Raw genomic sequence first — 15,786 nt, forward strand, 5'->3', positions numbered from 1 at the left:
ATTCTTTGTCCAGAATAAGTGCATGGCTCGTGGTTCGCTCAAAAAGAAAACTACAAACAAACAAAAAAAAAAGAGATTTTCTTTCTCATCCATTTGCCATGGCAGCGCACATTCCCCCCCCCAAACCCACGGCGATGAAAATCACTACAGATCGAAAACAGGAAAGACGGGAACGGAGGAAGGACGAGTCTGTATCATTCCTTTCATCGTTGCAGTGTTACTACTTTGCTCTCTTGTCTTTTCTTTAACCCGTTTCTTTTCTTCTTTTTTTTTTATATTTTTCTTTACTTGCGCTTTACTTTTAAGTTGTTCTTTTATTTTGAAACAGGAAACACTAAACTGCCAGAAACTGCACAGTTCACTCAGGCGCCACAGAGCACAACCGCAGACTCAGCTAACCGCTCCAGCTCTCCACAGCCGGCAGGGGAACGAGGCCTTTCTCTGCTTTCTCACCGCTTCTCCTCCACATCCTCCTCTTCTTCCTCCTCTTCCTCCTCTTCTTCCTCCTCTTCTTCGTCGTCCTCTCTTCTGTTTCCTCATCGTAGCTGTAGGACTAGTGGAATGGATGTTTACACAGGGAAACGTGACTTAATGTACGTATGTACTGTATGTATGTGGGACATGGGGGTGAACATTATGCTGTCATCACACACACACACACAGACACACACACACACACAGACACACACAGGAAACAGCTGTAGGTTCTCTGCACTGATCAGACTGCAGTTTACTCTGAACAACTGGGATCTGTCTCCTCAGACGTCTGTCCACACGCCGTCTCTCCACACGTGTGCGTTTGTTGAAGTTTCAGCAGTTTCTGATTTATTTATGCTACGAAGCTTTGGCTTCCTGCTCGCTGGCTGTCGTTAGACCACGCCTCCTCCGGGTGAATCGGCTCCGTTATTCTTTCTCTACGTTCCATCGATGGTCCGAGTGCTGCTCTCACAAACGGAGGATCTTTGTGTCGCCGCCAGTTGTGTGTTAAAACCACTGACTGTGAATACAGACGGACGACGCCACAATGGTCAATGTGCTGAGGTCCCAGATGAGATGTGGAGCTCCTGTACAGACGCGTCTCTACGTCCTCCCACTTTTCAGAAGAGAAGCCTTCTGCGTATAAAATGTCTCGTATACAAATCGTGGCGCCGAGCCGTTGAGTCGAGGTTCCACCCGACCAATGAGGAGTCAGTCCCAGCTGTCAATCATGACGTTAAAACCAAACTGATCAGAAACACGTGAACAAACATCAGAGAGAGAAGAACGACCTGAAATGACAGAAACATCTTTGACAAACTTTCATTTAACGTCTACTCTGATTTTTCGTGTTTAGTCCATGTTCCATCTGCTAACACGGAGGAGGAGGGGTTTAGGACATGTGCAGCAGTCAGCCACCAGGGGGCGATTGTTTGGCTTCCCTTTTAGGGATCTATCATGTCGTCCATCTTTATTTACAGTTCGTATAGAAGTGGGAGGGACGAGACTCAAAGAGCAGAAGTGACTCGGGAGTAAATATGAAAAACGTTAAAAAAACAAACCAACAAATTGCAAACGAGCAAACTGTCGACTCTGAGTTAGAATCCCGGTCCTCAGGGTTCCTCGGGGTTCCTCGGGGTTCCTCGGGGTTCCTCAGGGTTCCTCAGGGTTCCTCAGGGTTCCTCGGGGTTCCTGCAGCAGAGGCTCGGACCAAGAGTTCTACGTCTTCCACGTCTTTTGGGTTCTGACGCCCGGTTTCATCTCGTGCTGTTGAAGATTTTTGTTCATGATTGTGCGTAAAAGTGACGAGAAACGTTAAACACATCGAACAGCGAGTTAACAGAAGTCTGTGTCGTAACCCTGAGAGAAATATTCATACACACAAATACACAAATACTGTAAACAAGTACGGAGTCAAAGAAGTGCCGTAGAAAATTAGGTGTAAGAAAACGAATTTGGAAAACAAAGAGCAACACAAAAAAGAAAAGTCCATCGAGAAATGTGTAAATATAAAGAGCAACTTTAATAAATCAATTTGTAAACATAAAGACAAGTAACAAAATCTAAAAGAATAACTAGCATTTTAATTTATTGTCCCATTTATTTGTGTCTGTATGTTTTAAATATATCATCAACAGGGATAAAAGGATCAAATTAATAATTAATTAATAAAGTAAATATAGGCAAACATATTTGAAATTATTTACAGGAATGAACAACTGAAAATAAATCTGTTATTTGTATCTGGATTTCTAAATTGATCTTATTAATTCCTCTTTATATTTTCACATTTTATTTCACCTGTATATTCTTTTTATGTATTCCTCTTGTCTTTTACACATATAGTTTGTATTTTAATTCTTCTACAGATCGTTTTTTATGGCACTTCCATGACTCCGTATGAGAAGACTGTTTAGAAGATAAATCAGAGTAAAAAAAACTTTAATTTATTACACAAACAGAAATGAGGCTTCCAGCTCAACTCTCAGTGTTATTCAAAAACAAAAACTCATTAATACACAAACATGTTGTTAGATCTGAGCCGAGGGAATCGATGAGTCACGTTCAGCATCAGGAGACACTCGTGAAAACTGAGGACTGCCAGAAAAAAGCCGAGTCGCCCTAAACGTCTCGATGTAAATATGCAAATCCTTCGTTTTCTCTTTGTCTTTCGCGACGTCTCGACAAAAACGGGATTTTCTTTCTCTGCGACTTCGTGAATCGAGAAAAGAGACGGAAAAACAAACAACTCTCTAATAAATCATTTCAGGAAGGAGAAAAGTCAAACACCCTTCTATTGGTTTAGAAAAAAGAAATTGTCTGTCTCGGGTTGATAACTCATCTGCGTCCATGGAGGATGTTTCCATGGAGACAAACCCCCCCCGCCCCCTTGAAAGTGGTCTGGTCCCAAACGGCTGTGAGGACGTGACTCCAACCGTCTGCACTGTCGTTTCTGTTCCTCTTTAAAAACTTAAAATGACAAAAAAAAACAGTGGGACTGTGGATGAACGTTTTCCTTTGATTCTGTTTGCAGTGCTGGTTCCATCAGGTCGTTCCAGTCCCATCATCCCTCCATCATCCCTCGCTCCTCCTCCCTCTCCTCCTCCTTTTGTACCATAGTGTTTGTTTTATTTATGTTGGTCATTCTACGCAGTGTTACCTTGTATGTCGTTAAAAAAAAAGGCACCTCTTGAAAGTCTGTGAAGGAGGATGATGATGATGCTGATGTTGATAATGATGATGATGATGATGATGATGGATGCATTAACTGAAGTCTCTTTTTATTTGGTTTTATTTTATTTAAAAAATTTCATTTTGGATCGTTTGCTTGTTTGTTTTCTTACCAAAACGTTAGGGCAAGAACCCAGTAGTGGACTTGCGTTGCCGCCGTGGTAGTATTTATTTTGAATTAAATTAAAAGAAATACATTTCAGGGTTTCTGCTGTCGTGACTCTTCATTTCTAAAACGTTTCACTCTAGCTTACATACAACTGTTTGAAATCTAATAAATACATTGTGTATAAATATATATCATGTAATAAGTCCTCTTGAATCCTTTGTTTAGCAGTAGCTCTGGTTCACGTTCCAACATAGTAAGTTTTAGTATTTGTAGTATTAAGTCATTCATTCAACATATATATAAATAAATTAAACAAAACACAAAGTAGTTTTATTTTGACCGATGGTATATTTGGAATTAAATTGTCTATAATTCAAGCTTTAATATATAACAGCCCCAAAAAATGTAAATATGGAATTAAGTTTCAGTAGCAAAATATTAGTTTTTTAACTAAAAGACTCAAGAGTGATTTAAAGAAAAGGAGAATAAGTACAACTGCAAAAACACTTTGGTAAAGTTGCTTTATTGATTCCAACAAAAAAAAACTAAGGGTTCTCATAAATAAGATCTATTTGCTCAGTTATCGGAAATCATATCAGTGGCAGGAAGTGTAACTGCCTCCAGTTGTGACCTCAGCAAAAAGATCTAAATATTACATTTTATCCTTGAGTGGAAATATGTTAGAAATAAACAGATGGACACAAATGTTTTTAAATCTGAGGTTCCTTGAAATGATGGAAACAACAACCTGCTGCTGGAACATGTAAAAGAAAAATAATGACTGAGGTTCTCCTGAAGGATCAGTGAACACGTCACAAACGTCCCCGAGCAACTGTCCTCTTCACAGCCAATCAGCATTCACCATCGCTGTCACGTGACCTCGGCGGTCGGTTCGATGCAGCGTCCGAACGGGTCGAGCGGCGCTGAGACAGAACCATCGAGACCGAACCCGCCGGCTCTCGGGTCCGGGACCAGGTCTGAGGCCCCGGGGAGACCTTCACTCTGGGATGGCAGGAGGCCAGTCCACATCCACAGACTGAGAGAGAGAGAGAGACACAGAGAGAGACAGAGAGAGACACAGAGAGAGACAGAGAGAGAGAGAGAGAGACAGAGAGAGAGACAGAGAGAGACAGAGAGAGACACAGAGAGAGACAGAGAGACAGAGAGAGACAGAGAGAGAGAGACAGAGAGAGAGACAGAGAGAGAGACAGAGAGAGAGAGACAGAGAGAGAGAGACAGAGAGAGAGACAGAGAGAGAGACAGAGAGAGAGAGACAGAGAGAGAGACAGAGAGAGAGAGACAGAGAGAGAGAGACAGAGAGAGAGAGACAGAGAGAGAGACAGAGAGAGAGAGACAGACAGAGAGAGACAGAGAGAGACAGAGGGACAGACAGAGACAGAGAGAGAGACAGACAGACAGAGAGAGACAGAGAGAGAGACAGAGAGAGAGACAGAGAGAGACACAGAGACAGAGAGAGAGACAGAGACAGAGAGAGAGACAGAGAGAGAGACAGAGAGAGAGACAGAGACAGAGAGAGAGACAGAGAGAGAGACAGAGAGAGAGACAGAGGGACACACAGAGACAGAGAGAGACAGAGAGAGAGACAAAGAGACAGAGAGAGAGAGAGAGGGACACACAGAGAGAGAGACAGAGAGAGAGACAGAGGGACACACAGAGACAGAGAGAGAGACAGACAGACAGAGAGAGAGAGACAGAGAGACAGACAGAGAGAGACAGAGAGAGAGACACAGAGAGACAGAGAGAGACACAGAGACAGAGAGAGAGACAGAGAGAGAGAGAGACAGAGAGACACAGAGAGAGACAGAGAGAGAGAGAGAGACAGAGAGAGAGAACGAGAGGACGATTATTATCTACAAGTGTCTCTGAGCTCATCTGTCCAGAGTTCACCGGGGAGACAGGAACCAGAGGAACAAAGGACCAGACGCCGCGAGACAACAGGAACTCAAAGAAAACCCCTGTGGTCCCAGGAGAGAACCCTGAGGGACACACAGAACCTTCAGATGAAAACCTTCGTGTGTGAGACAGCGCCCCCCGGTGGCTGTTTCTGGTCTCACCTCCACGTCCAGCTCCAGGATGTCCGTGTCCGTCTGCAGCAGCTCACACAGGTTCGGCTTCGTGCGGCCGAAGTCTCCGTGGACGAACTCTTTGATGTAGCTGTCGCTTCGCGTTAAGAAGCAACGACACAAAGATCAATAACTCATAACTCCTCATGTTCAGGTGAATGAGGAATAAAGAGGATTCATTAAAAACATCTGAAGAGAAATGAATTGATTCAAAACAAGAAATTCAGTGCAGAACAAAATCACTTAAAAACATTGTTTTAATCCATTCATCCAACTATTCCATCCAACCGTCCGTCCATCATTGCATCCAACCATACATTCATCCTTCCATCCATCCATTCCTTCAATCTATCCAACCATACATTCATCCAACCATACATTCATTCATCCATCCATTCATCCAACTATTCCATCCAACGTCTATTCATCCATCCATCTATCAATCCATCCATTCATCCAACCGTCCATCCAACCATCCATCCATTCATCTAACCATCTATCCGTCCAACCGTCAATCCATTCACCCATCCAACAGTCCATCCATCCATTCATCCAACCGTCCATCCATCCATCCGTCCATCATTGCATCCAACCATCCATCCTTCCATCCAACCATACATTCATCCAACTATTCCATCCAACCGTCTATTCATCCATCCATCTATCGATCCAGCCTTCAATCCTACAATCCAACCATCCATCCTACCACCCATCCATTCATCTAACCATCTATCCATCCAACCGTCAATCCTACCATCCAACGATCCATCCAACCGTCCATCCATCCATCATTACATCCAACCATCCATCCATCCTTCCATCCAACTGTCCTTCCATCCAACCGTCCATCCAACCATCTATCCATCCAGCCTTCAATCCTACCATCCAACCATCTATCCTTTCATCCAACCGTCCATCCATCCAGACAACCGTCCATCCTTTCATCCAACCGCCCATCCATCCATCCATTCATCCAACTGTCCATCTATCCAACCGTCCATCCTTTCATCCAACCATCCGTCCATCCAACCATCCATTCATCCATCCTTCCATCCATCCATCCATCCATCCATCCATCCATCCATCCATCCATCCATCCATCCATCTTGGACACAGGACGTGAGGATACGTCCCGGCCTGTGTCTTCAGCTCCAGGTGGAAGTGATGCGGGTCCAGGAAGCGAGCGCTCATGCTGTGGACGACTCTCTGTCGGACGGCGAGCGCCCGGCGATGTAAAACCCTCAGAGGAGTTTTCTGATCCAGAGTCAGCTCCTGAACATCAACAAACTCAAATCTTTACTTCCTGTTTGACTCTTTTGTTCAGTGTCTTACTGCTGACCACTAATACAGTGTGTGTGTCTGTGTGTGTCTGTGTGTGTGAGTGTGTAGTGACCTTGATGTCACCAATGAAGATGATATCGTCGCTCTGAATCGGTTTCCTGGTCCAGACAAGCGCCGTGTACGACTTCGTCTTATCCTCCTCGCCCTCCTTCATATGACTCATGGCGTCTCTACACACACGGACACACACGCACACACACACACACACACACACACACACACACAGTAATGAATAGATTTAGATTAAGAGCAGGGGCAGGTTATTCCTGTCGAGCTGAACTCTTCTCACCTGGAGACGATCTGCAGGTCTCGTACTCGGATTTTGTCTGAAGACTCGTTAATCGTCTAAAAACATTCAAAAAGATCAAGTTAGGAACACGTGGAAACATCAAAGTGTTGATCCGTCGGCAGTGAACAGTTAAATTAGTCCTGTTGCCGTAGAGGCGTTTATTGTGTCATATTATTTACATCCTGTGGGAACTTCATCCTGATGAATTCCAACTTAAACGGGACCAGCAGCAGAATGTGTTTTCATATGAAAACGTTCTCGTGTTCTGAAGCAGACTGAAGAATTCTCACCTCCTGCAGCTGCTTCATCTCCGCTCGGCTCAGTCTGGTTCTGTGAGGATTCAGCAGCTCCATCGCAAACGGACGACCTGCCGCACGAGACAGAGACACAACATCAACACAAACCTTCAGTCTTCACGCTTCAGGAGAAAAGTTCGTCTGCAAAAACAAAACAAAACCGAGCGTCTCACCGTTTCCCAGAGTCCGGACGTCGACGTCCTCTCTGCCGGACGAGGAGAAGTTAAAACCTGTGAGAAGAAAGAAGAGAGGATCAAAGAGCAAAGATCAAAGAGGAGCCGAACACGTAGAAGACGAAGACGAAGAGGTTCCAGATCTTCTGGTGATGAGGCCGACGCCGTGTGAAGGAGCTGGAAACCACAACACTGATCTGTCCACAGCAGAGTTTATACGTCATGTCCCGCCTCCTGCTGCTCTACAGCATAGATATATATAATAAAGACTAGATGTCTCGTTTGACGGAACCGGACGTCCGCACATGGCGGCCATCTTGCTAGGGGGCATCTCGCTCACCCATAACATTGTGTTGGTAAACAACCATAACTTGCTCAATTTTCAACCGATTTTTAAACAATCTGGTTTGTTATAAACGTCAGAGATGTAGATATGACACTGCATAAATTATTAATTTTTTTATAGAAAATATCATAAATATTCATAAGTATGCAGTGTCATATCTACATCTCTGACGTTTATAACAAACCAAACCGTTTAAAAATCGGTTGAAATTTGAGTAAGTTATGGTTATGTACCAACACAATGTTATGGGTGAGAGAGCTGCCCCCTAGCAAGATGGCCGCCATGTGCGGACTTTCGTCTCCGTTGGCCGGCAACGCAGACGAGACATCTAGTCTTTATTATGTAAATCTATGCTCTACAGGCTCAGCCCCTGCTGCTCTACAGGCTCCGCCCCTGCTGCTCTACAGGCTCCGCCCCTCACCTGGATGTTCCCACATGTTCCTGTTTGAACGAGTCGGACCCGACAACCTGCTGCTGCTTCACAAACACTAACTACACGCGATATCTGCGTGGACTCACCCTCGGCTCTGAAGGACGACAGGACGGACGCACCGATCAGCTCCTCCACTGACGACTCCATCCTCCGCTCGCCGTCGATCACCCAGGGCGTCTGAGGCAGAGTGCGGGAGAACTTGTTGTATCGCCCTGAACATCAGGAAACTGAGGTCAAACCCGATCGTTCAGACACCGACTCAAACCACTGCATGTTTTTATCAGTGGTCTACGATACCTGCGATGAAGAGGGACACGTGGAGACACTGGACGCCCTGAAGGCTGCAGCAGCTGGAGGTCCGCGTCGGAGGACACGGGTAGTGTCTGAAGAAAATCAACAGTCGTCATTTCAACCGGCGCCGTTCAGGAGGAATCCAGAGCTGAGAGATCAAGAGATGCTCACCTGAGGAATTTGGCTTCAGAGATTTTTTCCAGAGCTTTGACCACCGCCATCCTGGTGAAGACCGACTGGAGGGGGGGGGGAGAGAGAGGGAGAGAGAGAGAGAGAGAGAGAGAGAGAGAGAGAGAGAGAGGTAGAGAGGTAGAGAGAGAGAGACAGAGACAGAGACAGAGAGATAGAGAGAGAGAGAGACAGAGACAGAGAGAGAGAGAGAGAGAGAGAGAGAGAGAGAGGAGAGAGGAGAGGAGGAGAGGAGAGGAGGGGAAGTAATTACTGATGAATATTATTTATAGATTCTGTCATGTGGTAATGTCACAAAGTGAACTGTAGGTGGCGACATTGACCACCTTTCCTGGCCTAATTCACCTGTGAAGGTCCACTGAATATGGCTTCACAATAAAAGCTGCAGTCATCTATCTATCTATCTATCTATCTATCTATCTATCTATCTATCTATCTATCTATCTATCTATCTATCTATCTATCTATCTATCTATCTAGCGAATGGACGAGGTGAAAAAAGAGAAGCTGACGACCTGATCTTTACCCCGGATATTTCACGGGTCAAAGGTCACAGTGAACTAATTTTTAAACTACAAATGGAGGAAGTATCTTTTTTTAAACCGCAAATTGAAATAATTAAAACATGAAGAAAGGTTATCGTGAAGTTTGAACAGACGACAGGTTTTAAGACTCGTTCCTGATTATGTTGAAAGGTAATTCATTAAACATGTGACGTGTCCACTCACCTGTTTCTTCTTGGCGGGTTTGAAGCAGTCGGGACACACGGAGGCACTGGGAGGTCGACAGAGGTCAACAAAGGTCAGAGGTCAGCACAGCAGTAAACTTTATCAAATCTTAAAAAGCCTCCTAAGTTTTATACAATGTTCTATATTTTATATTTGTATATTCATGCTCAGCACACATACCACACCAATGTCCTGTTTCGCTTTGAGAATCTTTTAACGTTGAAGTTGCCACATGACTCTACTTCCTGTAGCCGTAGTTTCAAATTAAAAGCTCTATGCAGAGTCGTGTAATTCTGATGATTTAAAAGAAACTGCTCAACTTTGGTCGACCTAACAATGCGTAGGAGTGTTTTATTAAATCTTAATTTTCAAACAGTGGTTCTGAAACACAGGAACAGTTTACTGGTCGGAGACTGAAGAACAAACTTCCAGCTTCTTCTTCTCTCAGAGCTCGTTACTCACAGGAAGTGGCAGTCGGCGTCTGTAGCTTCGTGGGTGAACTCCACTCCGACCTCCAGCCCCCCCTAAGAACACACGAGAAACATCCTGCAATTATCAATCACGATTCATCCCCCCATCTAACCATCTATCCATCCAACCGTCAATCCTACCATCCAACGATCCATCAAACCATCCATCCATCCGTCCATCATAACATCCAACCATCCATCCATCCTTCCATCCAACCGTCAATCCTACCATCCAACGATCCATCAAACCATCCATCCATCCGTCCATCATAACATCCAACCATCCATCCATCCTTCCATCCAACCGTCAATCCTACCATCCAACGATCCATCAAACCATCCATCCATCCGTCCAGCATAACATCCAACCATCCATCCATCCTTCCATCCAACCGTCCATCCTTCCATATATTCATCCAACCATCCATCTAACCATCTATCCATCCAGCCATCAATCCTACCATCCAACGATCCATCAAACCATCCATCCATCCGTCCATCATAACATCCAACCATCCATCCATCCTTCCATCCAACCGTCAATCCTACCATCCAACGATCCATCAAACCATCCATCCATCCGTCCATCATAACATCCAACCATCCATCCATCCTTCCATCCAACCGTCAATCCTACCATCCAACGATCCATCAAACCATCCATCCATCCGTCCATCATAACATCCAACCATCCATCCATCCTTCCATCCAACCGTCCATCCTTCCATATATTCATCCAACCATCCATCTAACCATCTATCCATCCAACCGTCAATCCTACCATCCAACGATCCATCAAACCATCCATCCATCCGTCCATCATAACATCCAACCATCCATCCATCCTTCCATCCAACCGTCAATCCTACCATCCAACGATCCATCAAACCATCCATCCATCCGTCCATCATAACATCCAACCATCCATCCATCCTTCCATCCAACCGTCAATCCTACCATCCAACGATCCATCAAACCATCCATCCATCCGTCCAGCATAACATCCAACCATCCATCCATCCTTCCATCCAACCGTCCATCCTTCCATATATTCATCCAACCATCCATCTAACCATCTATCCATCCAGCCATCAATCCTACCATCCAACGATCCATCAAACCATCCATCCATCCGTCCATCATAACATCCAACCATCCATCCATCCTTCCATCCAACCGTCAATCCTACCATCCAACGATCCATCAAACCATCCATCCATCCGTCCATCATAACATCCAACCATCCATCCATCCTTCCATCCAACCGTCAATCCTACCATCCAACGATCCATCAAACCATCCATCCATCCGTCCATCATAACATCCAACCATCCATCCATCCTTCCATCCAACCGTCCATCCTTCCATATATTCATCCAACCATCCATCTAACCATCTATCCATCCAACCGTCAATCCTACCATCCAACGATCCATCAAACCATCCATCCATCCGTCCATCATAACATCCAACCATCCATCCATCCAACCGTCCATCCTACCATCCAACGATCCATCAAACCATCCATCCATCCGTCCATCATAACATCCAACCATCCATCCATCCTTCCATCCAACCGTCCATCCAACCGTCCATCCATCCATCCAACCGTCCATCCTTCCATATATTCATCCAACCGTCCATCTAACCATCTATCCATCCAGCCGTCAATCCTACCATCCAACGATCCATCAAACCATCCATCCATCCGTCCATCATAACATCCAACCATCCATCCATCCTTCCATCCAACCGTCCATCCATCCATCCTTCTATCCAACCATCCATCCATCTAACAATCTATCTATCCAACCGTCAATCCTACCATCCATACATTCATCCAACCGTCTATTCATTCATCCATCCAACCGTCCATCCTTCCATCCAACCATATATTCATCCAACCGTCTATTCATTCATCCATCCGACAGTCCATCCTTCCATCCAACCATCCATCCATCCTTGCATCCAACCATACCTTCATCCAACCACCCATCCTTCTATCTATCCATCTGACCGTCAATCCATTCATCCAACCATCCATCCATCCAACCGTCCATCCTTCCATATATTCATCCAACCATCCATCTAACCATCTATCCATCCAGCCGTCCATCCATCCATCAATCCTTGCATCCAACCATACCTTCATCCAACCATCCATTCATCCAACCATCCATCCATCCATCCATCTAACCATCCTACCATCCGTCCTTCCATCCAACGTCCATCCTTCCATCCAACCATACCTTCATCCAACTATCCATTCATCCATCCTTCTATCCAACCATCCATCCATCTAACAATCTATCTATCCAACGGTCAATCCTACCATCCATACATTCATCCAACCGTCTATTCATTCATCCATCCAACCGTCCATCCTTCCATCCAACCATACATTCATCCAACCGTTTATTCATTCATCCATCCGACCGTCCATCCTTCCATCCAACCATCCATCATTGCATCCAACCATACCTTCATCCAACCACCCATCCTTCTATCTATCCATCTGACCGTCAACCAATTCATCCAACCATCTATCCATCCAACCATCAATCCTACCATCCAACCGTCCAACCATTCATCCATCCTTCGTTCCATCCATCAATCCTTGCATCCAACAATACCTTCATCCAACCATCCATCCTTCCATCCAACCATCCATGCATCTAACCATCCTTCCATCCATCCTTGCATCCAACCATACCTTCATCCAACCATCCATTCATCCATCCTTCCATCCAACCATCCAACAATATATCTATGCAACCGTCAATCCTACCATCCATCCTTCCATCCAACCGTCCATCCTTTCATCCAACCATACATTCATCTAACCGTCTATTCATTCATCCATCCAATCGTCCATCCTTCCATCCAACCATACATTCATCCAACCCTCTATTCATTCATCCATCCGACCGTCCATCCTTCCATCCTTGCATCCAACCATACCTTCATCCAACCATCCATCCTTCTATCTATCCATCCGACCGTCAATCCATTCATCCAACCATCTATCCATCCAACCGTCAATCCTACAATCCAACCGTCCAACCATTCATCCATCCTTCCTTCCAACCACCCCCCCCACCCAAGTATCCATGAGCAAGGCACTCAGTCTTCATCTTTCCCTCGACCGGTAAAAGTTCAAATCAAAGCACGAAAGCCAAGTTTGAAAGAAATAATCTTTCTTTAATCTAAATCTTCTCTTCTCTCATCGTGGAATGTGGCTTACCTTGGTAACCACGGCAACCCCCCCCAGCCCCTTGGAGACCTGGCCCTGCACCACCCACTTGAAGGCCTCCTTCAGCGGGATGATGTCCTCCTTGTCCAGCACCAGGCCCTTGTCTCTGAAGGTGGAAAGAGTTGCAGTTTAACCTCAGGATCCACGAGACGCCTGAGTGAGGTCAAAAGGTCAAGATTCACTTTACCTCACTTCCTTCTTCACGTGCAGCCAGCAGGAGTGCTGCAGGGCGCACACACAACATCAGTTCAGATTAGATACCACAGCAAGTTTAAACTTGAGCTTAAAGTATTAGTCAGAGAATCAATCGAAAAATAATCACAACAAATTTGAGATTTGATTATTTAGCCCCTCGGAGGAGGTTACGTTTGTCAGCGTGATGACACAACGACCACGGAACAGAGTCCATGTAACTTAACAGAAGGAAGAGACACGAGTCAACGCAGAACTATTTCCCTTTCGGTGACGATCGTGATTGTTTACGACTTTCTTCAACATCGCGGGATGTGATAATCTTTTACATTTTCAGGTTTTCACACAGAATAATCCATGGATCTGGGACGGATATACAACAGTGTAGCATTAGGGCCATAGTGAGAAAGAAAAACAACATTCTACAGAACAAGTGATGATCCATTAATTAGATATAGGTGAAAAATGTGTGTAGCCATGAGTTGCAGTCAGACAGACACACAAACACACACAAACACACACACACCTCACGGACACACAGCTGAGCCGGCAGAGACACGGAACACATCACAGAGTCAAACTCATATTTTTCAGCTTTCACTGCCTCTGCAATCTGTGAAGATACAAACACATAGATTCATGTCAAACACCACACAAACTCACACTGATCGTCACAGACACACACACAGACACACACAGACACACACCTTTACAGCCTGAGCGGTGTCACAGAACTCCTGCAGGATTCCCAAACACACCACACACACACGTGACTCGGCAGCAGCGTCTTCTTCTTTCTCCTCTGACCCGGCGTCCGTCTCGGTTGGTTCCAGTTTAGCTCTTTTGCTCGGTGGGTCCTCAGGTGCATCATGGGACTTGTTGTTCCCAGTGGACTCGGACCCAGCTGCATCATGGGACTTGTTTTCCCCAGCGGACTCGGACCCAGCTGCATCATGGGACTTGTTGTCCCCAGCGGACTCGGACCCAGCTGCATCATGGGACTTGTTGTCTCCAGCGGACTCGGACCCAGCTGCATCATGGGACTTGTTGTCTCCCGTGGACTCTGAGGCTGGTGCATCTTGGGATTTGCTGTTTTCTGTGCTGCTGATGAAAGCTCGAAGCTCCTTCAGCGTTTCCTGGGTGAGACGAGACAAGGACAACTGGTGTAAAGAGGGGACACTGGACATTCAGAGACGGTGATGAATGAGCAGGTGCTGTGGGCGTGTCCCACCTGCTCGGGCTGGCGGTAGGCCGCCTGGACGCGAGTGCAGCAGAACCTGAGGACGCAGCGAGCGCAGCAGCCGGCAGAGAGCAGCTTGTGGACGATGGGTTTGTCCTTCTCCTTCAGAGGCAGCATGACGACAGCTGCAGGACGAGGACAGACACAACACACTCTGTTCATTCAACCTGTTCAGATCCGCTCAGTCTCCGTGTGAGAGTGAACCATCGTCTGATCGTGTGAGCAGGATTCTCATTCGCCAGGATCAGGACTCACAACTAGAGCCTGAGCGATTAATCAACCAGGCTCATATCTGGATATTAGGTTGTAAAGATAAATCTGCCAGTAAGTAAAAGGCCAACGATCAATATGATGATCATAGAGATGAATAAACGTGTCTCTGCTCTCTGGTGGACAAACTGTCCTTTTCAATACACAATGAATAAAAACAAACAGTCCTCGGTTCCAGTTCCTTCAATGTGAGGATTTGCTGCATTTTCTCTGAAGAATTTTGATTTGTTGTTGTTTTTATTTGTAATGTGTAGATGTTACTTCAGGTTCTGTGGAAATGTGACAATATTTAAGGAGAACAAACACAAATCTATTTATTTCATGCAAACACAACAGTTAAAGTGCACATTCATGTAATAATAATCTAAAGAGTCAATAGAGCTTCTACTCGTCCTGAATCATTTGATTCTGCAGCTTATCCTTATACTTTATATATATATTAAACTTCCACTCAGGTCACATGTGAGGACTGGAGACAGTATTGTTACTCCTGCCACAGCATGAGGCTCTGGGGATGCTAAGCTAACGGAGCTAACACGGATGCTAAGCTAACGGAGCTAGCACGGAGCTTCCTGCAGCCTCAGGGGGAAGATGTGACCTGGGGCTCCGGGTGAAGGTGCGAGAGAGGAACCTACCTGGCGGAGGATCGGTTCTTCCACTCGGGTCTCAAGTGGAGGCAGGAAACACGCTTCAACTTCCTGTTAGCATGCTAGCCCCCGCTAGCATCTGCAGCCCCAACAGACCCAACCAATCGATCCGCAGTCAGCGTGTCGCAGCTAAATGTTTAAATTCACAAACCAGTGAAATCAAAAACATATTAAAATCCTTTCACCTTTGATGATTGTTGATTACTCGGTGAATTTAATCTGGTTTTT

General features: G+C 45.4%; 1 protein-coding gene across 2 annotated transcripts; it reads right to left on the reverse strand.

The window, feature by feature from the left end:
• Positions 1-3,823: 3,823 nt before the first annotated feature.
• On the reverse strand, positions 3,824-15,669 carry pus10 (pseudouridine synthase 10). 2 transcript variants are annotated; one of them, XM_061088615.1, is made up of 18 exons: positions 15,547-15,669; positions 14,633-14,766; positions 14,109-14,537; positions 13,928-14,014; positions 13,397-13,431; positions 13,201-13,315; positions 9,949-10,010; positions 9,487-9,532; positions 8,741-8,805; positions 8,576-8,661; positions 8,365-8,490; positions 7,500-7,556; positions 7,321-7,397; positions 7,031-7,086; positions 6,794-6,911; positions 6,530-6,672; positions 5,392-5,491; positions 3,824-4,352 (listed from the first exon to the last, which is right to left on the reverse strand). In XM_061088615.1, the coding sequence occupies exons 2-18, from the start codon at positions 14,756-14,758 to the stop codon at positions 4,314-4,316; spliced, it is 1,767 nt and encodes a 588-aa protein (XP_060944598.1). In that variant the 5' UTR covers positions 14,759-14,766; positions 15,547-15,669; the 3' UTR covers positions 3,824-4,313. The 2 variants fall into 2 exon arrangements, with proteins under 2 accessions (XP_060944598.1, XP_060944591.1); XM_061088608.1 differs by lacking the exon at positions 3,824-4,352 and adding an exon at positions 5,124-5,313.
• Positions 15,670-15,786: the final 117 nt, after the last annotated feature.

Source organism: Limanda limanda, chromosome 2, assembly GCF_963576545.1.
Source record: "Limanda limanda chromosome 2, fLimLim1.1, whole genome shotgun sequence".
NCBI classification, from domain to species: domain Eukaryota; kingdom Metazoa; phylum Chordata; class Actinopteri; order Pleuronectiformes; family Pleuronectidae; genus Limanda; species Limanda limanda.

Excerpts from the sequence above, each read along its gene's own strand:
- pus10 (XM_061088608.1), bottom strand. The coding sequence starts at position 14,758 with ATGCTGCCTCTGAAGGAGAAGGACAAACCCATCGTCCACAAGCTGCTC. Across the intron at positions 10,011-13,200 it reads GGGTTGCCGTGGTTACCAAG|GGGGGGCTGGAGGTCGGAGT; the intron begins GTAAGCCACATT and ends GTGTGTTCTTAG. Across the intron at positions 8,806-9,486 it reads AACCCGCCAAGAAGAAACAG|TCGGTCTTCACCAGGATGGC; the intron begins GTGAGTGGACAC and ends CCCCCCCTCCAG.